A 23,046-nucleotide genomic window follows, 5' to 3' on the forward strand; every position below is an offset into this window, starting at 1 on the left:
AATCAGAAACGCTCAAGCCCAGCCCTCGCTGGTCCGCAGTCCAGTGGGAGTGCGTCTGCGCACAGCGGGTGGTCGGGCCCAGCTCCCGTACAGAAGGTGCGTGCGGGGCTGGGTCCGGGAGTGGGAGACGTAGAGTTCAGGTACTGTGCGATCTAGGGGCGCAGCGCCTCGGCTGCCCTCCTGGTGTTGTCACCTCGCGTCTACAGTGCATCTCCACCCTTATGTTGTTTTTGGTCCCTTTATGTCACCATTCCTCCCTTCACGTCGCATCCCGCTTAAATCACCATTCTCCTTCCGTCGCTATCACTCTCCTGTCGCCCTCAACCCCCTCAACTCGCTTTTGTCCCCTCTCTGCCCCCATTGCCACCGTAGCTCGCAATTGCCCCCTTTTAAGTCACCATCGCCTTATGTCACCATCTCTCCCGTGTCAAGTTTGCCCCTCCAGCTGTCACTGTCCATGCCTCATGCTTCTAGTTTCCCGGATAAGGAGCCACCCTGCTTACAGATTTTTTTTTTTCCTCCACATTTCCATCATTTGCCCGTATCACCATTCACATACCACTGTATGGGGTAGAGCCCACCACCTGGGGTGTGCCAGAATCCCAGCTCCACCACTAAACCTCTGGGTAACCTTGGCTACTTAATCCCACCTTTGCCATCTAAACTTCCTCATCTGTGAAATGCACACACAGGACACCTAATCAGGGATGATCGTGAGGATTCTGCCAGTTTGTTCTTGTGTGATGTCCAGCTTGACATGGCAGTTTGGGCTAATATTGTTATTAACCATGTTGCTCTCACCCTCATCCAGTCACCTTCATCACCTCCTCATTGTTGCTTTCTCCCTCCCCGACCTCCTTCATCATGTTGTGGCATCAGTCACACTCCATGTATCATGCACGGTACCCACTGCCATGGCAGCCACCCCACATCACGATCTCCATATTGTCCTCACATTTGCCAATTCACCACCCTTGAGGGGGTGGCCCATCAGCCATCACGAACCTTACTCATGTAAATAGTTAATCCTTATCTCTTTACCTTGTTGGATTGAGTGAGCGCCATCCAAAAAAATGAGAGCATTTGGCTGGTGCTGTGGTCTGAGTTGAGGAGGGCTTGGTTGGAGGGGGGGGGTGTGTGGAGACTACAGGTAGCTTAGACCCAGACCTCTCTTGACTTTTAGAATTGAGGGTACAGGGAGATGAGGCAGGTCCCACCACATGTCAGTCAAACCTCAGCAACCCTGAATCCACAAGTGGAATAAGATACTTATTTAGTCAGCTTGCCTGTGGGAGGCAGTGTAGGACAGTGGTTAGCAGTGTGTCCCTGGGGACTGGAACACCCTGGTTCCAATCTTGATTCTAGCACTTAGTACTTAAATAGTTGCACAACCTTGGGCAGGTGGCTTAGTGTGCCTGTGCCTCAGTTGCTGCACCTACAACATGGAAATGAAAAATAAGTTATTCACTCAGCAACTATTTAGAAAGCATGTTGTACATTCCCAGCCCTGTGCTGGCACTGGGGACACATCAGTGAACAAACCCAGAGATCCCTAGCCCCATGGGGTTTACAGTCTAGCAGGGAAAAGGCAATTAGCAAACAGATAAGTAGATTATAGGATGTGTTAGGAGGGGGATGGGGACTACACAATAAAGGTTGTAGTGTTTTGGGGTTTTTTTAATGTAATTTTTGTTACAGATGTTTCTGCTTTTTTCCCCATTGACACCCTCCTCCCCATCCCCCCACCCCACCCCCACCTTGTTGTCCATGTCCATCAGTTATGCGTCCATGCATATAAGTTCTGTGGTTTATCTCTTCCCTCCCCCCCACCCCCACTTCTGAGGGTTGTCAGTCTGTACCTACTTCCACGTCTCTGGGCCTACCCTGTTCCTCAGACTGTTATGTTCATTATATTCCACAAATAAGTGAAATCATGTATTATTTGTCTTTCTCTGCTTGGCTTATTTCGCTTAGGATAATACTCTCTGGGTCCCTCCATGTTGTCTCAAAGGATAAGAGATCTTTCTTTCTTACAGCTGCATAGTGCTCCATTGTGTATATGTACCACAGCTTTTTTATCCATTCGTCTACTGATGGACACTTGGGATGTTTTCAGATCTTAGCTATTGTAAATAGTGCTGCTATGAACATGGGGGTACGTATATTCTTTCTGATTGATGTTTCAGGCTTCTTAGGGTATATTCCTGGAAGTGGGATCACTGGGTCAAATGGCAATTCAATTTTTAATTTTTTGAGATAACATCATAGTGTTTTCCATAGTGGTTGCACCAGTCTGTATTCCCACCAGCAGTGTACTAGAGTCCCCTTTTCTCCACACCCTCGCCAGCACTTGTTGTTTGAAAAGGTTATAGTTTTTCTTTTTTTTTTTATCCTCAACCGAGGACATTTTTCCATTTTTTGTTCAGATAGAGTGGGAGAGAGGGAGAGAGAAGAAGAGAGAGAGAGAAACTTCGACGTGAAAGGGACACATCGAGTGGCTGCCACCCACATGACCAACCAGGGCTGGGGATAAACTGCAACTGAGTTTCACGCCCTTAGTGGGAACTGAACCCGGGTCGCTCTGGACTGCAGGCTGATGCTCTAACCGCTGAGCCAAACCAGCCATGGCGAGTTTTTCATTTTTTTTAAAATTGATTTTAGAGAGAGAGGAAGGGAGAAGTAGGGAGAGCTAGAAACATCAATGAGAGAGAACATCGATTGGCCACCTCCTGCATGTCCCCCACCAGGGATCGGACCCACAACCTGGGCATTGCCCTGACCTGGAATCAAACTGGTGACCTCTTGGTACATGGGTCAACACTCAACCACTGAGCCACACTGGCCGGGCAAGGTTGTAGTTTTTAAATAAGGTGCTCAGAAAAGGTTTATTGAGACAGTGATGTTTGAACAGAGACCCACTTTAGGGGAGAGAGTGACATGGCTGTCTGGGAGAAGAGCATTCTAGCCAGAGAGAAGAGCAGATGCAAAGGTCCTGAGGGAGGAACATGGAATGTTTAGGGATATTTAAGAGGTAGCAAGGAGGCCAGAGAGGGAGGAGAGGGCCAGGGGATGAGGTCAGAGGAGTGATGGGGGCAGATCAGCTGGGGTCTCATGGAACATGGAGAAAACTTTACCTTCACTCGGCATGAGGTGGGCAGGAGCCACTGGAGGATTCGGAGGAGAAGAGGGACACCATTTGGTGTGACATGATGTGACCCAAAGCAGCAGCAAACTACCAAGGTTGGATTGGCAAGATCAGCGTGGTTGAAAGGAGAGCCAGAGTCCTCTTCTTAAAGTGGCACTCAGACCTGCAGATAATGAACAACAGGAGAGGCAGCTGTCCACCCCTTGGACCCTGAAGGAGCTTGGGTTCAAATTCTGGCTCCACTGCTTCCTGGCTGTGTCCCTTTGTGCCATCTTAACCTCTCTGGGTCTTTATTTCTCTTATCTGTTACGTGGAGCTAAAAAAACAACAACAAAGACTGTTGTGAGAATTAAATGTATGAAGTGCTTCCATCAGTGCCTGGTTTAATAAACATCAGGAACCTACTTCCTCACCCCACATCCTGCACTTTCACAGGCTCAGGGCTCCCTCAGGGCGGCAAGGAAAAGACCTTGCCTTACTCCGTGTGCATGATTCATCAGTGTAGTGTCCTGGAACAGAACTGAGCTCTGGGTTCAAATTCCCGGCCAACAAGCCAATGCTCTGCAGCCTGGGCAGTGATTTCTCTGAGCCTTGCCTTGCATCTGAAAAACAGGGATAATAATGCATTTTTTGCCCCAGACATGTTGTTATTTTGAATTCAGATAGCCACCATTTTCAATGATAATGTCACCATCCCCCTCTCCTGCTTTCTTCCTCTTCAAAGCGCATTCTTTGTTTCACTCATTTATCTGTTGCCTCACTCCCCCAGAAGAATGCCATCTTTACCAGGGGTTTGTTTTTCATTTGCTTTTGCTTTTTTGTTTTTTTCTGTGCTCTATCTCCAGTTTCTAGACAGGGCTTGTCAGCAAGTAGTCATTGAATAAATACAAGTTGAATAACTAGATGAAGTGGCCACTGAGCACTGCCGTGTACTGTCCCTGTGCTGGGTAGTGATGGGGTCATAGAAGTGACTGAGACAGCCCAACTCCGTCCTCAGGTTTCACAGTCCAATGGGAGAAACAGATCCATCACCAGGCAGTGAGAGCCTAGAGTGGTCAGGGCTGGCATGGAGAACCTCAGGGAACCATCAGAGCCCAAAAGGAGTACCTGAACCAACTAGGGGGTGAGGGGGGGCTTCCTGGAATAGGTGGTACGCGAGCTGGTGGGAGTGAGCAAGATGAAGAGGAAAGAAAGGTGTGGTAGGCAGGAGGAGAAGTTGTGGGAAGGTTGGTGGTTTCAGTTCAAGGAACCGAAAGATATTAAACATGGCTGGGACCTAAAGGATGGCGAGGGCAAGTCATTAGGGGAAGATTGGTCAGGACTCTGGGATCCACAGTGAGGAGTCGAGACTTTGTCCTGAGGACACTGAGGGGCCACGGAGAGTTCTTGAGTGGAGATGGAGGACAAGTGAAACTCACATGGAGGGGGTGTTGGAAGGGTTGAGTGGAGGCTGGGAAAGAGGTTGCTAGAGAGTTCAGGTTGAGACCATGGGAGAGAAAAGAGGTGGATGGGAGAGACCCTCAAGAGGTCAAGTGGACACATGGGGGGAGGGCAGGACAAGGCTCAGGGCTCCCGCAGAGTCAGGGAGGGCTTCCTGGAGGAGGTGGCACACAGGCTGAGACCTGCCGGATGGGTAGGACAGCTGCCTTTCAAATGAGGACACAGAGGAGGAGCAGATTTGGGAGAGATGCTAAGGACAGTTGGGGACACATGAGTGTAAGGGGATTGGGGACATCTTGGGGGAGGTATCTAGAAGGCCATGGGACTTCCAGAGCTGGAGTTCAGGGAAGAGGTGGGAGTTGGAGTCGGAAAGGGGACCTGAATCTGCAGTGGCGGGGAACGTCCACAGGGCTTGTCCACGTGAGACTCGAGGGGATGATAAGAAGATTGCACTTTGTCCTGAAGGCAATGGGGACCCACCAAGGGGTTTTGAGCAGGGAGGGGACAGCTTAGATTTTTGAGTTCCAAATCAGAAGTATTTGCCATTCATGATGGGATGTGTTTTTTTTTTTCCCTTTCTTTTTACCTATTTAATTGTTTTTCAGACCAGGAATCTTCTCTCCCTAGATGGGGCACCTTCTAGGGAGGAGTCCTTTAAAATAAAGGTTCTATTGCTAAAAACCAAAAAGTTTACCAAACCAATGCTCTGTTTTCTGTAGACTTAACCACAAACAATTGATTGTTCAGTCCAAAGGGCTCTGCACAATCAAGGGAAAATGGGCTCCTTTAAACACAGGAACATTTCAGTTCTGAGCCACATGGAAGGTCCCTGGGTTTGTGATGTCTCCTGCGGTGTGGCCTGTCCAGTGCTCCACGCGAGCTTCAGCAGCTACTCGGCCCACACCCTCCTTTGCATTCTCAGATGGCTTGAATCAGCCTTGACTTCTACTCTCAGGCTGAGGTGCCGTTACCTGCTCCTACCCCGTCTGTTCTGGGCTGAGAACACAAGCTGGTTATCACCAGGTGTCACCGCGAAGAAAGTCTTTTCTCAAAGGTTTCCATTCTACTCCATTTCTTCTGTTTTTTTAGCAGACATTTCTTTGTGCTGGACACTGGGGGGTAGAAGAATAAACTGGACACAGATTTCGTGTTTCAAGGGACACACAGATTATGTGATAAACTCGGGGATGCACAGATCTCACTAGCCAGCTTGTACCGGAAGTACTGTGCTACCTGCCTGCCGTGGATGGTTTCAGTGACTTCCCAGCAAATGTGGGGTTGGTTTATAAGTCTCCCGTGGTTCTGAGAATGAAAGTAAGCCTCTTGCCCTGGCCGGTTTGGCTCAGTGGTTAGAGCGTCAGCCCGCGGACCAAAGAGTCCCAGGTTCGATTCCGGCCAAGGGCACGTACCTCGGTTGCGGTTGGTCCCCAGCCTGGGTTGGGTCGTGCGGGTGGCAACCACTCAATATACCCCTTTCACATCGATGTTTCTCTCTCTCTCTCCCTCCCACTCTATCTGAACAAAAGTGAAAAAGTGTCCTCGGGTGAGGAGAAAGAAAGAAAGGAGGGAGGGAGGGAGGGAGGGAGGGAGGAAGGAAGGAGAAAGAAAGAAAGAAGAAAGAAAGAAAGAAGAAAGAAAACCCCTTTTCCAGTGACACAGAGCTGAGACCTGAATGCAGGGCTGTGGGACTTTGAGACCCACCCCAGACACCATTTGGAGATCCCCCAGCCTGAGCCCCAGACAATGTATAAAACTGTAAGATGACTCCCATTTTATAGATGAGGCCAGCAGGGCTCAGAGAAGTAAAACCCCATGTCTGCTGATTCACTAAGAAAGTGACAGTGTGGGATTTGAACCCTGGACTCTCTAATCCAAAGCACTGCTATGGAGGAGGGATCAAATCTCCTTCCCTATCCCCATCCGGGAGTGGGGGGGTTTAGAGAGCTGTCCCAATGTGTCTCAAAAGCCCAGTAGGTTTTGCTTCCTCCTTTTCTGCGGTCTGTGGTGTCACACAAGCAGGGAAGGCACAGGTCCAGGGGACCCGAGATTCTGTGGGCTGGAGGGGGAGCATTTGCTGGCAGAGCGCAAGGAAGCAGAGCGTAAGGACCAGCCTGGTCATTGCCCTGGAGCCTTCTAGGAAGCTGGGAACACGGAGGCGAGCTGAGGACAAGGCCAGCCTGGCCCTGCTCCAGCCCACCTTGCTTCACCCTGCCTGCTCCCCACAGGGATCTGGGGATGGGGGCGGCTGGATGCTTCTCCAGCCGAACTCACGCTCCTTTTCTGGAGACCAGGGTGTAGGGGAAGGGGCACCCCAGCTAGAAGCCTGAGCCTCATAATTTAATTTCCATAGAAGTCCTATGTGCATTTTAAAAATTAAATAGTAACTGAAATGCAACCATCTTGGCTAGGTTTAGGGATGATAATGATGCCTTTTTTCTTTTTTTTTTGGCTGTTAGCCTTGACACAATCATATTTATTGAGAACCTCTTGCATGCCCATTCTGTATACTTGATATGCATTCATCCTTTAGTTTGAAGGACCCATCTGGATACATTTTATTTCAAAAAAATTTTTTTTCCTGTATTGATTTTAGAGAGAGAGGAAGGGAGAGGGAGAGAGAGAGATAGAAACATCAATGAGAGGGAACATCAATTGGCCACCTCCTGCATGCCCCCCACTGGGGATTTAGCCCACAACCTGGGCATGTGCTCCACCAGAGACCTCTTGGTGATGGGTTGACACTCAACCACTGAGCCACACTAGCCAGCCTTTCTTTTTTTTAAAAATGTTTCCCCCTATCTGGATAGATTTTAGACATCTCAAATTTTATGTGTTCAAAACACTACATTTATTTATTTATTATCTATGTATTCGTTCATTCTTTCTTTATTCCTGCACTTTTTCCCCAAACTTGCTCCTCCTCAGTCTTCCCCAGTTCAGCCACTGGCGCCTCCGTCCTTGAGTTGCTCAGGCCCGAACCCCTGGAGTGGTCCTTCCTTTACCTCGATGCCACATCCAGCTGGATCAGAAATCCCCTGGGCTCCGCTTTCAAAATGGAACCAGACTCCATCCAGTCTTCCCCTCTTGGCTGCCCCCACCCTGGTCCTGTCCACCCTGGTCTCCCTGCGCCAGCCCCTGTCTCCCCTTCCCCAGCTCTGTTCCCCACACAGCCAGGGGAGCCTGCAAACCCCTATAATAGTTTCCCATGGCTGCTGTAACAAGTCAGCACGGGGTGGTTTACAGCAACAGAAGTTTATTCTCTCAGTTCCGGAGGCTCGAAGGTCACAATAAGGTGTGGGGGAGGCCTTACTCCCTCCGGAGGCTCTAGGGGAGACCGTGTCCCCTGCCTTAAGCTTGCGGCTACATCACTCCAATCTCTGCCACAAAGTCTTCTCTTCTGTCTCATAAGACACTTGACCTTGGATTTAGGGCCCACCCAGGTAATCCAGGATGATCTTACCTCAAAATCCTTTATTTGATTACATCTACAAATTTTTAATTTTTTTTTTTTATCCTCACCCGAGGCTATTTTTCCATTTTTTGTACAGATAGAGTGGGAGGGGGAGAGAGGAAGGGAGAGAGAGAGAGAAACATCGACGTGAAGGGACACATCGAGTGGCTGCCACCCGCACGACCAACCAGGGCCGGGGACAAACTGCAACCGAGGTACGTGCCCTTAGGGGGAACCAAACCCGGGTCTCTCTGTACCGCAGGCCGACGCTCTAACCGCTGAGCCAAACCGGCCAGGGCCAAATTTTTAATTTTTTTCTTTCTTTTAATTTGTTTTGTTTTTCAGTTACAGATTACATTCAATATTATTTTGTATGTGTTAGTTTCAGGTGTACAGCATGGTGGTTAGATAGTCACATACTCCATCGAGTTTCCCCCTGATATTTCCAGTACCCACCTGGCACCGTACATAGTTATTGCAACATTATTGACATTCCCTATGCTGTACTTGACCTCTCGTGACTATTTTGTAACTACCCATCTGTACTTCTTAATCCCTTCACCTTTTCACTCCCCTCTGGCAACTGTCATTCTGTTCTCTGTAAGAACCCTTTTTCTAAAGGTCACATTCATAAGTTCCAGGGGTAATGCCCACATCAGACATATCTTTTTGGAGGCCATAATTCAACCCACTAAAAACCAAAGGCAGATCATATCCCTGCTCTGCTCAGAACCTACCTAAGGCCCCATCTTCACCACGGTCCTGGTAACCCTGCATGATCTGCTCCCCTCACCTCCCAAACTCACCTTCCCCTCTCCTGCATGCCCGCTCTGCTAAAGACACACTGGTCTCCTTGCTCTTCCCATTCCACACCAGGCACACTCCTGCCTCAGGCCCTTTGCACTGGCCTTTCCTCTGCTTGGAACACTCTTCCCTAAGGAAGTCCATGTAGCACCCTCCTTCCCCTCCTTGAAGTTTTTCCCTCAGGTATTCCCTTCTCAGCAAGGCCTTCCCTGACTTAATTAAAATTGCAAACAACCCAACCCCGCCCTTACTCATCCCTCTTCCCTGACTGTAGTACTTATTAACTTCTAACATATAATTTACTTACTTTGGTTTTTGTCTGTCTTTCCTGTCTGTTTTGTCCTCAGCGTTTTCCCCAGTACCTAAAACAATGCCAAATACACAGGCAGTCAATAAATATGTGTAAAATTCATGAACAGCCTTGTGAAAAGCAAGTGGTATTGTTATTATGCCCGTTTTGCAGATGGAGAAACTAAGGCACAGATGCATTGTCATTTTTCAAGGTCAAACAGTCACATAAGTGTGGAAGCTTATATTCAAATTGAACATCTGGTTCTGGAACCCACCTCTCCAGTACTAGTTTTTTGTTTTTTTTGTTTTTATTTTTTTTATTTTATTTTTATCCTCACCCGAGGACATTTTTCCATTTTTTGCACAGATAGAGTGGGAGGGAGAGAGAGGAAGAGAGAGAGAGAGAAACATCGATGTGAAGGGACACATCGAGTGGCTGCCACCCGCACGACCAACCAGGGCCGGGGACAAACTGCAACCGAGGTACGTGCCCTTAGCAGGAACTGAACCCGGGTCTCTCTGTACCGCAAGCCGACGCTCTAACCGCTGAACCAAACCGGCCAGGGCTGTTTTTTTTGTTTTTAGTTAATATTCACCTGAAGATATTTTTCCATTGATTTTTAGATAGAGTAGAAAGGGGTGGGGGGGACATGGATGTGAGAGAGACACATTGATTGGTTGCCTCCCGCATGGCCCCGGGGCCAGGGTTCGAACCTGCAACCAACGTACATGCCCTTGACCAGGAATTGAACCTGAGACCGTTTGGTCCTCGGGCTGATGCTCTAACCACTGAGTCAAACTGGCCAGGCCAGTACTAGTGTTCTTTTTAAACATCTCAGGTCTATTGCTTTGGTGAAAATACAACAGAAGTTAAGATTAAACCCCTCATTACAGACCCTGTAATTACTATACAGTTTGAAAACCAGCCTAGCCCGTGTGGCTCAGTGCATTGAGTATTGGTCCATGGACTGAGAGATCTCAGTTCAATTCCTGGGCAGGGCACATCCCTTGGGTTGCCATTGCAGGCTTGCTGGGGGAGGGTGCAGGAGGCAGCCTATCAATGTTTCTCTCTCTAAAAAAATTAATAAAAACATATTTTAAAAAAAGAAAAGAAAGCCAAAGGTCATTAACAATTTCAATGAACTCCCTCTATTTCCTTCCTATTTTGGATTTTTAGTGGTCATCCCAGCTCCCCAGCCTCAGGGTGCTCAGTCCTATCCCCTACTTCTCCAGGCCTTACCCTCCCTAAGTCTTGCTGTTGTCCATGTCAGCTTCCCTAATTTCACATAGGCTGTTCCAACCCCTTAGTCTTAATACATTTCTCACCAAGGCCTTCACAAATAAATAAAAGGCAAACGTGTTTCCTGCCCCACATCCCCCTCCCTCATCCTGAAACCCTTCTGCCAACCACCTCTAAGGCTGTTATCTCCTTGTTATCTTCTGCTTCTGGTGACCTCTGGTTGTTATCTGCTGCTGTTGGTGACCTCTGGCATTTCAAATAACCTTGGTCTGTTGCCATTTCTTTTTTTGATTTTTTATTGATTTTTTTAGAGAGAAAGGAAGGACAGAACTTATATGCATGTATGCGTAACCAATGGATATAGACAACAGAGCTGGGGACAGAGTGGGGGCTGGGGATTGGGAGGAGGGTGTCAGTGGGGGAAAAACATCTGTAACAAAAATAAATTAATAAAAATAAATTTAAAAAGCCCAGCTGGTGTGGCTCAGTGGTTGAGCATCAACCCATGCACCAAGAAGTTAAGGTTGCCACTTTGATTCCCAGTCAGGGCACATGCCTAAATTGTGGGCCCAATCCCCATTGGGGGGCATGCAGGAGGCAGCGAGTCAATGTTCGCTCTCATTGATGTTTCTATCTCTCTCTCCCTCTCCCTTCCTCTCTAACAGTAATAAAGAAAAAAAAATTAAAATAAATAAATAAACGGTCCATCTGTTAAAAAGAAAAGAAAGAAAGGAAGGAAGGAAGGGAGAGAGAGAGAGAGAGAGAGAAACATCGATCAATCAGCTTCTCCTGCACACCCCCAGTATCGAGCTGGCAACCTGGGCATGTGCCCTGACCACTGAGCAACACTGTCTGGGCTGTGGCCATTTCTTGCTGGATCCATTTGCTGCATCTCTGTTTGTCTCCCTGTAATGAGAGGAGGGGTCTAGCTGAGCTCTGCCCTCCCCAATCTGGGATCCTGAATATAGGGGTACAATAAAAATGCAATTCTGACCCACCCCTAAGTCCCACTCTTAAGGCAACCACTTCTGAGGCTGTTGCTTCTCTCAATAATAATACTTTTCTGGCCCTGGTTGGTTTGGCTCAGCGGTTGGAGCATTGGCCTGCGGTCCGGAGAGACCCGGGTTCGGTTCCCGCTAAGGGCACATACCTCTGTTGCAGTTTGTCCCCGGCCCTGGTTGGGTCGTGTGGGTGGCAACCACTCCATGTGTCCCTTTCACGTGGATGTTTCTCTTTCTCTCTCTCTCTCTCTCTCCCCCCCCTCCCACTCTATCTGAACAAAATATATCAAAAAATGTCCTTGAGTGAGGATAAAAAATTAAAAGTTAAAAAAAATATATAAAAATAATAATAATACTTTTCTGCATTTATCTGGTAATTTCCTGCCTCTTTCACTGACAGAAGTTGGGGGGAAGGATTCTCCAATTAATATCTGCAGTTGTTGCCTTAATTCCTGCTCGGAAGATATGATGAGATATGGGATCAAAAACAAATTTGTAGAAATCCCTATCAGTTGACTTTAGAAAAAAATCTAATACAAACAGACTCCCAACGGAAAACCTAGCCTCTCCTTCCCCCATCCTGCTCCCCCCCACCCCCAGAGCTAGGGCTGTTACTCAACCTCTCAACCTTGAAGTCGCCATTTCATTGTCTAAGTTTTTAAATCATTAATTTAATTTATGTAACTACTTAAAAATTTTTTTTTTCCTTTATTGATTTGTTTTTTTATCCTCACCCAAGGACATTTTTGGGTTTTTTTTGTTTTGTTTTTTTAATTTATTTTTTAAATTTTATTTTTGTTACAGATGTTTCTCCTTTTTTACCCCATTGACCCCCTCCTCCCCATGCCCCCATCCGTGTCCATTGGTTATGCACACATGCATATAAGTTCTGTGGTTTATCTCTTCCCTCCCCCCACCACTCCCTCTTCTGAGGGTTGTCAGTCTGTACCCTACTTCCATATTTCTGGGTCTACCCTATTCCTCAGACTGTTATGTTCATTATATTCCATATATAAGTGAGATCATGTGGTATTTGTCTTTTTGTGCTTGGCTTGTTTCACTTAGGATAATACTTTCCAGGTCCCTCCATGTCGTCTCAAAGGATAAGAGATCTTTCTTTCTTACAGCTGCATAGTACTCCATTGTGTATATGTACCACTGCTTTTTTATCCATTCGTCTACTGATAGACACTTGGGCTGTTTCCAGATCTTAGCTATTGTAAATAGTGCTGCTATGAACATGGGGGTACATATGTTATTTCTGATTGGTGTTTCAGGTTTCTTAGGGTATATTCCGAGAAGTGGGATCACTGGGTCATATGGAAGTTGAATTTTTAATTTTTTGAGGTAATACCATATTGTTTTCCATAGTGGCTGCACCAGTCTGCATTCCCACCAGCAGTGCACTAGAGTCCCCTTTTCTCCACACCCTCACCAACACTTGTTGTTTGATGACATTTTTGCATTTATCTTCAGATAGAGTGGGAGGGAGAGAGGAAGAGAGAGAGAAACATCACGTGAGAGAGAAACATCACGTGAGATACACATCAGCTGGTTGCCACCCACATGACCACAACCAGGGCCGGGGACAAACTGCAACTGAGGTATGTGCCCCTAGCAGAACCCGAACCCAGGTCTTTCTGGTCTGTGGGACAATGCTCTAACCACTTAGCAACCAGCCAGGGCTCTTTATTGATTTTTAGAGAGAGAGGAAGGGAGAGGGAGAGAGAGAGAGAAAAATCCAGGAGAGAGAACATCCATTGGCCACCTCCTGCATGCCCCCCACTGTGGACAGGGCCCACAACCTGGACATGTCCCCTGACTAAAATCAAACCAGCAACATCTGGTGGCATCGGTGGATGCTCAACCACTGAGCCACACCGCCGGGTTGTAACTACTTTTGACTAGGCAGTGCATGCCATGGTACAAAAATCACAAGGTCTGTAGACGAGAAAAGATGGGGGATTTATTTCTTCTTCTGTTTTTTAATACGTTTTTCATTGATTCCGGAGAGAGAGGGAAAGGGGGAGAAGGGGGGTAAACATCCATCTGTTGCCTCCAGAACTCTCACCTACCGGGATCGAAGGACAACCTAGGGTTGTGCCCTCCAACCGCAACCTTTTGGGGTCCGGGGTCCGGGAGGACGCTCTAACCATCTGACCACCCAGTCGGGACATGAGGTTTCGTTTTTTTTGTTTTTTTTTTTTACCTGTGGTTCCCCTAGCATGCACGGTGGCTCTGGGGTGGGGGGTAGCAAAGCCCATCCCCCAGCCGTTTACACCCCCGCACCCCCACCCCCGCCCGGTTAGCAGGACCGTGGGGGTGGCCTTGCTCCCTGCAGGGAGCGGGCGGAGCCGGCTGAGCGCGGGAGTGGGAGGTGCAGGAGTCGCGCAGACTCCCTGCTGAAGTAGGTGGAGCCTCCTCGGTCCCGCGTCGGCCTTATATTCGCCCCTGCTCAGCCAGTTGGGGCAGAAGCCGGGACCCCGCGGACGCAACAGCTGTGGCTTGCTGGGTAAGGCGGAGGCCCCTCTGGCTAGGGTAGGGTAGGTAGGGTAAGGGAAGGGAAGATGGCTTGGGGGTGGGCTGTGAGCTGACAGGCAGGCCCGGATGGTCCTGGGCTCCTGGCTTAAGCTGGCTGGTGGGTACCTGAGGATCAGAACAGAGGAGCCACCTGGAAAATGCCTCCTGCGTCGTCCCAGGGCTGGCAAAGGCCAGGCACAAAGATTTGGGGCCCCGCTGACCCCATCCGGAGCTGTCTCTTTGGGAATGTCTAGGTTAGAACTCAAGAGAAGGGAAGGTGCTAATGGGGAGCAGGGTGGACGCTAAGGGGAAGGAGGTAGGGTGAGCCCTAAAAGGATGACTACCACAGATTGTTGGGAAGAAAACAGCGGCATTGGACTGGAGGGATTTCGAAATCCCTGCTGACCAGCAGTCTGCTTCCTCCTTTGGGGGTGGTGGCGCGGTGCCAGTGGCCCCCGTGATCACGGACAAGAGACCCAGCCCAGCCCATGAGCCCCAAGGCTGATTTGCCTTCTATGATGTCTCCCAAAAACCCAGAACACCCCCACACAGTGCCAGCTTTTGTTCCCACAGTTTGGAGACCCTGACACACCTACTTTCTCACCTGTGCTTTGCGTGCCCCTGGCTGCCTGACAAGATGAAGCTTAAACTGATGTATCAGGAGGTAAGTGGATGGGGCGGGCCCCAGTGGGGAGGGACTGGGTGCAGTGGAGAGTGGGGGCTCCCCCATCACCCCCAAACCATCCCTGTTCCCCAGCTGAAGGTGCCTACTGAAGAGCTGCCCATGAGTAAGAGCGAGGCTTGGAAGGCTGCTGAGAAGGTAGGAGCCCACCACCACCCTCCATCTGTGTCAGGCATGGACTGACTGTCCACCCTCAGTTGGCTGACCACTTCTTCCCACAGAAAGCCCGCTGGGTCCTGCTGGTCCTCATCCTGGCTGTTGTGGGTTTCGGTGCCCTGATGACGCAGCTGTTCTTTTGGGAATTTGGTGACTTGCATCTCTTTGGGCACGCCCGTCCCCCACCCGTTTGCTATGACCCCTGCAGGTAAGTGGGGAGCCTCAGATGGTTTGAGGAGGGGTCCTACCAAGCCAGGAGACAGATACACCACACAGGGCCTGTACTCAGTATCACCCAGTGCCCATGACTCTGAGATGATTGTAGACTTCCAAGTGCACTGTCACAGGCTCTTCCCTCCTGCCCAGCCCCCCAGCCCCTGACACTGTTCCCATGGTAGCCACAGCATCATCTTCTGTCCAGGTCTGTTAATAGACAGGCACACACGGGTACACATGGCATCTTCCATCTACATCTGGGGACAGGCACACACAGACATCCACATAGACCTTTCACATCTCTCGATAGACAAATGCATGAACTCAGAGAATCAGGACCACAGGCACACACACATTACACAGTCTTCTATCCTCTGTGGGCAGACAGGTGACCCGGTGGTCTCCAGCCCCCTGAGGCTGATACTGCCTCACCATCCCGCAGAGCAGTGGCGGTGGAGAGTATCCCTGAGGACATGGAGTATCTCATTGATGACATGAGCGAACCCACCACCAGCCAGGCCTGGCTGGGCCTGATTGCCAGGGCCCGCAAGAGCCTGGACATCGCCTCCTTCTACTGGACCCTCACCAACAATGACACCCACACTTGGGATCCCTCTGCCCAGCAGGTACCTGGCAACTTGGGCCCTAGCAGACAGCAGGGGGCAGTAGGAGGCACTGGGAGTGTGTATGGGGCGGGGAGAAAGGAGTTTTCCTGCAATCCAGGAGACGGGGCAGCACGTCTCACACAAGGGGTTAGACACAGGTGTTTGGAAGCGACTGTCTTCACACAGTCCTCTGGACCGGGGGCATTTGTCACGGTCATCTGTAGGCCTCTGAATGTCATGTACGGGTTTGGTTTCAAGGGATTAGGCTGGCAGATGTCACTTACCCGTAAACTACCCCAGCCTTGTCACACCAAGAAATGGAAGAGCAGAGTGAGAAATAGCCCAGCTTCTAGTCAGGCTGCCACTTCCTAAGTCTGTGACCTTGGACAGGTCACTTCTCCTGACCTGCGCAGGCGAGGCCTCAGTTTCCCCATCTGCGGAATGGGGCCAGTACCCAGCACCCACCCCTTGTGAGGATGAAACGGGCTAATCCATGTAAATTATAGCCCTTAAGAAGCATCGGTTTTTATTCTATCCTTGTTATGGTTTGCAGACAAAGTTAAAAACCATAAAGTTTCAAGGTTTGGAAAGGAACAGTCTATCTTCATTGATAAACAGTTTTCCCTTCCTCTCTTTGCTGCCTCTTTCTGTGAGAAATGGGCTTAAAATGTGTGAACACTGTGGGGCTCTTCAAGCACAAAAGTTAGAAATGATAGGCGCTCGCACTCCCTGCTGGCTCCCATTGGAGTGTTCAAGGCATAGGTGCAGGAGGCAAACGGTCTGGGTTCGAATCCTGCTTCATCGTTGAATCCTGCAGCGCCTGGTTTTCTCTTCCGCATCTTGGGGATGTTACTCAGACCTGCCTTATCGGCGAGAGTGGTGAGAGTTCAGCGAGTTCAGATGTGAAGTCATTGTAGGAGCCAGGGAATCGTGAGCTGTTACACCTCCTGTACCTTCCCGGACCCCCAGTATCCTATAAGGTGCCTGAAGGCCCCTGTGGTGCCAGGCATTGACGTTCCCTGGCAGGATCTTGGGAAAGTCCCTGGAAGGACAGGAGTGGCAGGGATGCCCTGGCAAGGCTCAGAGTGGCCAGTTAGTAAAATAGATAAATGTTTGCCCGGCCGGTTTGGCTCAGTGGTTGAGCATCAACCCATGCACCAAGAGGGCACCAGTTCAATTCCCGGTCAGGGCACATGCCCTGGTTGTGGGCCCGATCCCCAGTGGGGCGCATGAAGGAGGCGGCCAATGGATGTTCTCTCTCATCAGTGTTTCTCTCTCTCTCTCCCTCCCTTCCTCTCTCTCTCTAAAATCAATAAAGAAAAAAATTATTTAAAATAAAATAGATAAAGCTTTTAATATCTTAATCCATAAAGCCATCCCTAGGTGTACTGGCTAATGTAAATCCCACTCACTCGTGATCTCTTCTGGAAGCCCAGTCTCGAAACAACCCCGTGGGGTGCTGCGTGGGGTTAGAGAGCTGGTTGGCCCGGCCCCACAGAGGCTCTTCTCTTGCCTCAGGGCGAGGACATCCTCGAGCAGCTCCAGACGCTGGCACCTCGAGGTGTGAAGGTTCGCATCGCTGTGAGCAAGCCCAGTGCGTCCCAGCCCCAGGGGAACCTGCAGGCCATGCTGCGGAGCGGTGAGTCAGAGGGTAGCCCAAGGAGAGCTGGGCCGAGGGCTGCCGTCCAAGCTGGCCCCTGACCACCACCCCTGTCGGTTGCAGGTGCCCAGGTCCGCATGGTGGACATGCAGAAGCTGACCCATGGCGTCCTGCACACCAAGTTCTGGGTGGTGGACCAGACCCACTTCTACCTTGGCAGTGCCAACATGGACTGGCGCTCCCTAACTCAGGTCTGCCAGCACCCTGCCCACCCACCTTTCAAGGTCACTCCATGCTCCATAGGTGCCCAGCCTCCTACTACACCCTTCTTCCATCCCAGAGTTCTCTATCCAGTCCACAGTGGCTTCCGTCCCACTTCCTACCAGGAACGTCCCCAAATCCAGCCCCCTACTGTCCTCCTCCTGCCCATGGAAGCCTGGGGCTTCCTCTCATCCCAGTGACAGCTGCCAGCCCCTCTGCAGGGCATTCAAGGCCCTGTCCACCCTTCTTGCCTTCATTATTCATTCTCTGAATGCCTCTTCTAAGCCCGGCTCTGTTCTGGGTAAAGCTGGGAACACCATGGTAACAGATGGACCTCTCAGAACTCAGTCCAGTGCAGAGACAGGCCAGTCACCAGGCAGTGTCAAGGCAGGGATCGGGAAGCACAAGCGGGGCAGTCCCGGCCAGAATGGGGGCCCCAACCTGGGGTATCCGGGAAGGGCTCCCAGAGGAGGTGATAACTAATCTGATATGGGTATAGCTCAGGCAGTGATCATTTGCTCAGTCCCTAATCTCACCAACTCCTCGGGGAGATGCTGAACATACAGCTGTGGCTGAGACATCCCTGGTGCCTGTCCTCCCAGTCCAATGGGGGGATGGGTTTGTCACCAGAGAGAATGATGAGGGAAGCCCAAGGGACCGTGAGAGCCCAGAGGAATGCCTAAAGTAGTCCGGGTGGGCAGTCAAGGGAGGCTTCCTGGAGGAGGAAACTGTCAGCTGAAACCTAAGAATGACAAGGAGCTTCTTCATTGGAGGGTAGAGGTGACAGCATATGCAAAGGTTTGGGAAACCTGGAGCTTTGGAATGACATTTTCATGCCCATCCCAGGGCTTTAGATGGTGGGCTGGCGGGTGGAGCTAACGGGCAAAAAAAAAAGGGTAGACAGGGACAGAGAGAAGGGGAGATTGAGGGGCATGGGAAGGAATGGGGGCGGCAGGTGTCCATGTTACCTGTGGGCACCAGGTCACTACCCCAGGCTCAGCACTGCCCTCCCACAGGTCAAGGAGCTGGGCGTGGTCATGTACAACTGCAGCTGTCTAGCTCAAGACCTCACCAAGATCTTCGAGGCCTACTGGTACCTGGGCCAGGAGGGCAGCTCCATCCCGTCAACCTGGCCCCAGTCCTTTGACACCCGCTATAGTCAAGAGTCACCAATGGAGATCTGCCTCAACGGGTCCCCTGCTCTGGCCTACCTGGCAGTGAGTCTGAAGGAAGAGGGGGCTGTCACGCCCTGGCCACATGCCCTCACCTGTGGCCTCCATCCCACCCTGCCCAGGGATTAGTGGGGAGGGAGTCCTGACCACTAGCCCTCACTCCTGCTCACTGTGCTCCATCAGCCTGAGCTATGTCCCAACCTCCCTAGGCTTCAGTTTCATCTAGAAAATGGTTATCATGATGTTTCCAACCTCTTAGGGCTTGCATGGACCTAGCCCTTCCTCCCCATTAGCCCTGAATCGGGTTGAAAACTCCGCTCCTCCGGTGCACTAGCCACGTGCCAGGTGCTCAGCGGTCGCAGGGAGCGAGCAGCTGCCACAGTGGACAGCGCAGGTGTGGAAACCTTTCCATCGCTGCAGAAGGTTCCACTGGACAGCGCCGTGGTCGCCCGTGGCAGATGTGGGCACTCTAGACAAGGCACTGCTGGCTTTTGTGTTTTCTTTTTAAGTTTAAAAGAAATATTTTTTAATAGATAGAGAGAGGGAGGGAGAGAGAATCAGCAGTCAATTTCCTCCTGTATATGCCCTGACCAGGAATCGAACCTGTGACCTTTCATTGTGTGGGATGCCGCTCCAGCCAAGCCACATCAGCAGGGCAAGGCACTGCTGGGTTTTTTTGTTGTTGTTTTGTTTTTGTTTTTGTTATTATTTTCTTTATTGATTTTTTTTTAGAGAGAGGAAAGGAGAGGAAGAGAGAGAACATCGACTGGTGCCTCCCGCATGCCCCCCACTGGGGATCGGGCTCACAACCTGGGCATGTGCCCTGACCGGGAATCGAACCGGCGATCTCTTGGTGAATGTGTCGACGCTCAACCACTGAGCCACACCGGCTGGGCGGCACTGCTGTTTTTAGCTATTGATATTTTTACTAGTTGGGGTGGCCAACCTCGTCCCCTTCAGTCCCCCCAAACAAGTCACCTGCCCAAGCCCAGTCACTGTGGAGGTCCACACAAAGGCGCATGGATGCTGGACGGGACTGAGGGCCCCCTCATTACCACTTCCCGTCTCAGAGCCTCCCCATTAGCCCTGAGTTTGCTCACCAGTCGTGAGGATGGAGAGAGGCGGGTAAAGGGCTGATGTGGCGTGGGCACACGAGGAGTGTCATCAGGGGACCTGTGCGTGAGTCAGGGGCAAAAGCAATTAGAGCAGAAGGCCTCAGCCGTGGCCGGTTTGGCTCAGCGGTTAGAGCGTCGGCCCACAGACCAGAGAGACCCGGGTTCGGCTCTCACTAAGGGCACGTACCTCAGTTGCATTTTGTCCCCGGCCCCGGTTGGGGTCGTGCGGGAGGCAGCCACTCGATGTGTCCCTTTCACATCGATGTTTCTCTCTTTCTCCCTTCCACTCTACTATCTGAACAAAAAATGGAAACATGTCCTCGGGTGAGGGTAAAAAATAATAATAATAGAGCAGAAGTCCTCAAACCTGAGCGCGCGTCAGGACCACCGGGAGTGCTGTCAAGCCCAGGTTCCGGGGTCCCACCTCAGCACCCTCATTCTATATGTTGTGTGCAGTGAGGCCCAAGAACCTGCAATTCCAACAAGCTCCCAGGTGATGCTGGATCAGGGACCTTTTGTCACGAACCACTGGGTTAGAGCCTAAATTCTGGAACCACACAGCCTAGGTTCAAATCAGCTCCATTTCTCAGCTGTGTGACTCAGGCAAGTCATTTACCCTCTCTGATCCTGTTTCCTCACCTGTGAAATGGGCATCAAAACCGTTTCTCCCCATCATGGAGGCTGCGGATTCAGTGAGACCTGCAGGCCTGGCTAGCGATAAGCTGTCTGTGCATGGGGCCCATTGCGATGGCACGTGTCCTGACTGTCCCCTCGCCCCCAGAGTGCACCCCCACCCCTGTGTCCAAGTGGCCGCACCCCGGACTTGAAGGCTCTGCTCCACGTGGTGGACACTGCCCAGGATTTCATCTACATCGCCGTCATGAACTACCTGCCCGCCATGGAGTACACCCACACGCGCAGGTACTGGGGGCTGTGTGGGCAGGGCTAGGGGCAGGGGCCGCTGGAGTGGGAGAGGGAGTGAGGGGGCCCAGAAAGCAGTCAGTGGAGCCAAGGCAAGGGGGTAGGTGGAGGGGAAGCGATGGGGAGAGGGGCTCTGGGTGTTCAAGCCAGGGGCAAAGGGGACAGATAAGGATGAGAATATTGGGGTTAGGGGGCTGAGATGGGGACTGGAAGCCTGGAGCAGGGGGTGTAGGTCTTCTGGAGGTAGGAAGCAGGGAGCATGGGCTGGAGACAGTTGAGGGCTTGGGGAATGGGGGCTAAGGGTTTTCAGGTTTGGGGGCTCAGGAAAGAGTCTGGAGGCAGCAGACAAGATGATGGAAAGACAGTTTGGGGGACAACAATGGGAGCCAGCGTCGGGGAATAGAGGGTGCGGGATGTAAGGAGGCAGGAACAGGACTGGGAGCCAGAGCTGGGTGGTCTGAGGTTTTAGGGGCTCTCAGAAGCCGAAGCAGGGCCCAGGCCTGGCTCCAGAAAGCCGACGGTGAGGCTTGTAGATAAAGCCGCCCTTCGTACCCTGCACCCCTCCCCAAGGTTCTGGCCCGCCATCGACGACAGGCTGCGGCGGGCGGCCTATGAGCGGGGCATCAAGGTGCGCCTGCTGATCAGCTGCTGGGGTCACTCCCAGCCGTCCATGCGGGCCTTCCTGCACTCCCTGGCTGCCCTGCGCGACAACCGTACCCACTACGACATCCAGGTGGTAAGCACCTGCCACAGACCCACTCCTTAGCCCTGCGCTGGGCAGCGCTGGGCACACGGTGCTTGTGGCGCTCACCTGTCATCCGACAGACAACCCAGAGTGCACCATGCGATGATGGGGGGACCAAGCATCAGACACAGATCCGGGGGGGCGGGGTAGAGGGGTCAGGGTGGGATGGAGGAGCCCAGAGGAAGCACCTGCCCCCGCCTGGAAAGGGGGACGTCTGAGGGGCTGTTCTAGAGGGAATGGGTGGCAGATGAAGTGGCTGGGTCCTCCCGGCCAGCACTGATGAAGCTTACCCTCCAGGCCCTGATCTGGCCCCCAGCCTTCCGTGGACTCCCCAGTCCTACAGACCTGGCCCCACTCCTCACCCCAGACCCGGGGGCTTCTCTAACCCCCACTGCGCCTCCCACTGCTTCCCCGGCTCCCCTCTCCCCAGAAACTCTTCGTGGTCCCTGCGGATGAGACCCAGGCCCGGATCCCATATGCCCGAGTCAACCACAACAAGTACATGGTGACCGAACGTGTGGTCTACGTCGGTGAGTGTTCGCGCACCGCCGGGGGATGGGAGAGGGAGTCCAGGCACTGCCACGGGCCCTGACTCTGCCCCTGCCCCTGCCCCGTAGGAACCTCCAACTGGTCTGGCAGCTACTTCACAGAGACGGCGGGCACCTCGCTGCTGGTGACACAGAACGAGCAGGAGAGCCTGCGCGGCCAGCTGGAGGACATTTTCCTGAGGGACTGGAACTCCCCTTACAGCCACGACCTCAACGCCACAGCTGACAGTGTGGGCAATGCCTGTCGCCTGCTCTGAGGCCTGTCCCAGCAGACTGCCCGAGGCCTGCAAGGCCCCCACAGACCCAGATGTCCTGGGTCATGGCCGCTGCCCCTGTGCCCCATTTCTGTCCGTTCCATTGTGGCTCCAGAGCCCCCCCTTGCTCTCCCACCTCTACCTCTGCCCCACCAGCCTGAGTCTGTGGCCCCAGGTCCCAGCCGAGCTGAGGGAGGGATCAGTCCCAGAAGAAGTGGGGGTGCATGCTGGGCCCGGCCCACCCCCTTCCCAGGGCAAAGCGGGCCCAAGGTTATAAGAAGAAGTAAAGAACTTGTGTGCACAGCCTCTGCCTGACTGAGTGGTGTGAAGTGGGGTGTCGGGGTAGGGGCAGCCAGCATGGGCCTCTGGTGGGGACATGAGCGTGTACACTGAGCTTTTAGCATGTGCTTGGCATGTACCGAGCACAGAGCATATGACTGGCATGTGCTGAGCCCTCAGTGAGTGGCCACTGCTGAGCATATAGCATGTGGCCCACTGGTTTAGCATGAGCTGAGCCCTCAGCATGTAACCACACAGAATGGCATGTGACTGGTGTGTGTGCTGAGCCCTTAGAGTGCAATGCATCTGAGCTGGCATGTGCTGAGCATGCAACGTGTGACCACGTGGCTGGCGTGTGCTGAGCGTCTGGAGCCAGCATGGGGTGGTGTGTGCCGCACGTTGAGCATGTTCCCGGTGGATGGGCACGCACTGAACCATCACCATATCCCAAGGGCGGACTCGCATGTCTGAACGCTGGAGCGTGCACCGAGCATGAATTTGCACCTGCCAAGTGAATTTACACTTAGCATGTCCCAAGCACAGATGAGTGCATGGCAAGCCTGTAACGTGTGACAAGGACAGGTAAACAGACAATTGGAC

At 51.7% G+C, this 23,046-nt stretch overlaps 1 protein-coding gene across 8 annotated transcripts; it reads left to right on the top strand.

The window, feature by feature from the left end:
* Nucleotides 1–35: 35 nt before the first annotated feature.
* Nucleotides 36–22,470, top strand: PLD3 (phospholipase D family member 3). Of its 8 annotated transcripts, none has more exons than XM_036275892.1 (14): nt 12,946–12,976; nt 13,435–13,552; nt 13,685–13,884; nt 14,466–14,556; nt 14,650–14,712; nt 14,796–14,938; nt 15,389–15,572; nt 17,070–17,190; nt 17,275–17,402; nt 18,429–18,629; nt 20,481–20,620; nt 21,191–21,356; nt 21,796–21,895; nt 21,983–22,470. In XM_036275892.1, the coding sequence occupies exons 4-14, from the start codon at nt 14,530–14,532 to the stop codon at nt 22,168–22,170; spliced, it is 1,461 nt and encodes a 486-aa protein (XP_036131785.1). In that variant the 5' UTR covers nt 12,946–12,976; nt 13,435–13,552; nt 13,685–13,884; nt 14,466–14,529; the 3' UTR covers nt 22,171–22,470. The 8 variants fall into 8 exon arrangements, with proteins under 8 accessions (XP_036131789.1, XP_036131790.1, XP_036131791.1 ...); XM_036275893.1 differs by having other exon boundaries at nt 13,714–13,884; XM_036275896.1 differs by lacking the exons at nt 12,946–12,976; nt 13,435–13,552 and adding an exon at nt 36–140.
* Nucleotides 22,471–23,046: the final 576 nt, after the last annotated feature.

This window comes from Molossus molossus, unplaced genomic scaffold, assembly GCF_014108415.1.
Source record: "Molossus molossus isolate mMolMol1 unplaced genomic scaffold, mMolMol1.p scaffold_m16_p_21, whole genome shotgun sequence".
Lineage (NCBI taxonomy): Eukaryota > Metazoa > Chordata > Mammalia > Chiroptera > Molossidae > Molossus > Molossus molossus.

Coding starts and splice junctions, on each gene's coding strand:
- PLD3 (XM_036275896.1), top strand. CDS start 14,530: ATGAAGCTTAAACTGATGTATCAGGAG. Junction 14,557..14,649: donor TTAAACTGATGTATCAGGAG/GTAAGTGGATGG, acceptor CCTGTTCCCCAG/CTGAAGGTGCCTACTGAAGA. Junction 20,621..21,190: donor GAGTACACCCACACGCGCAG/GTACTGGGGGCT, acceptor CCCCTCCCCAAG/GTTCTGGCCCGCCATCGACG.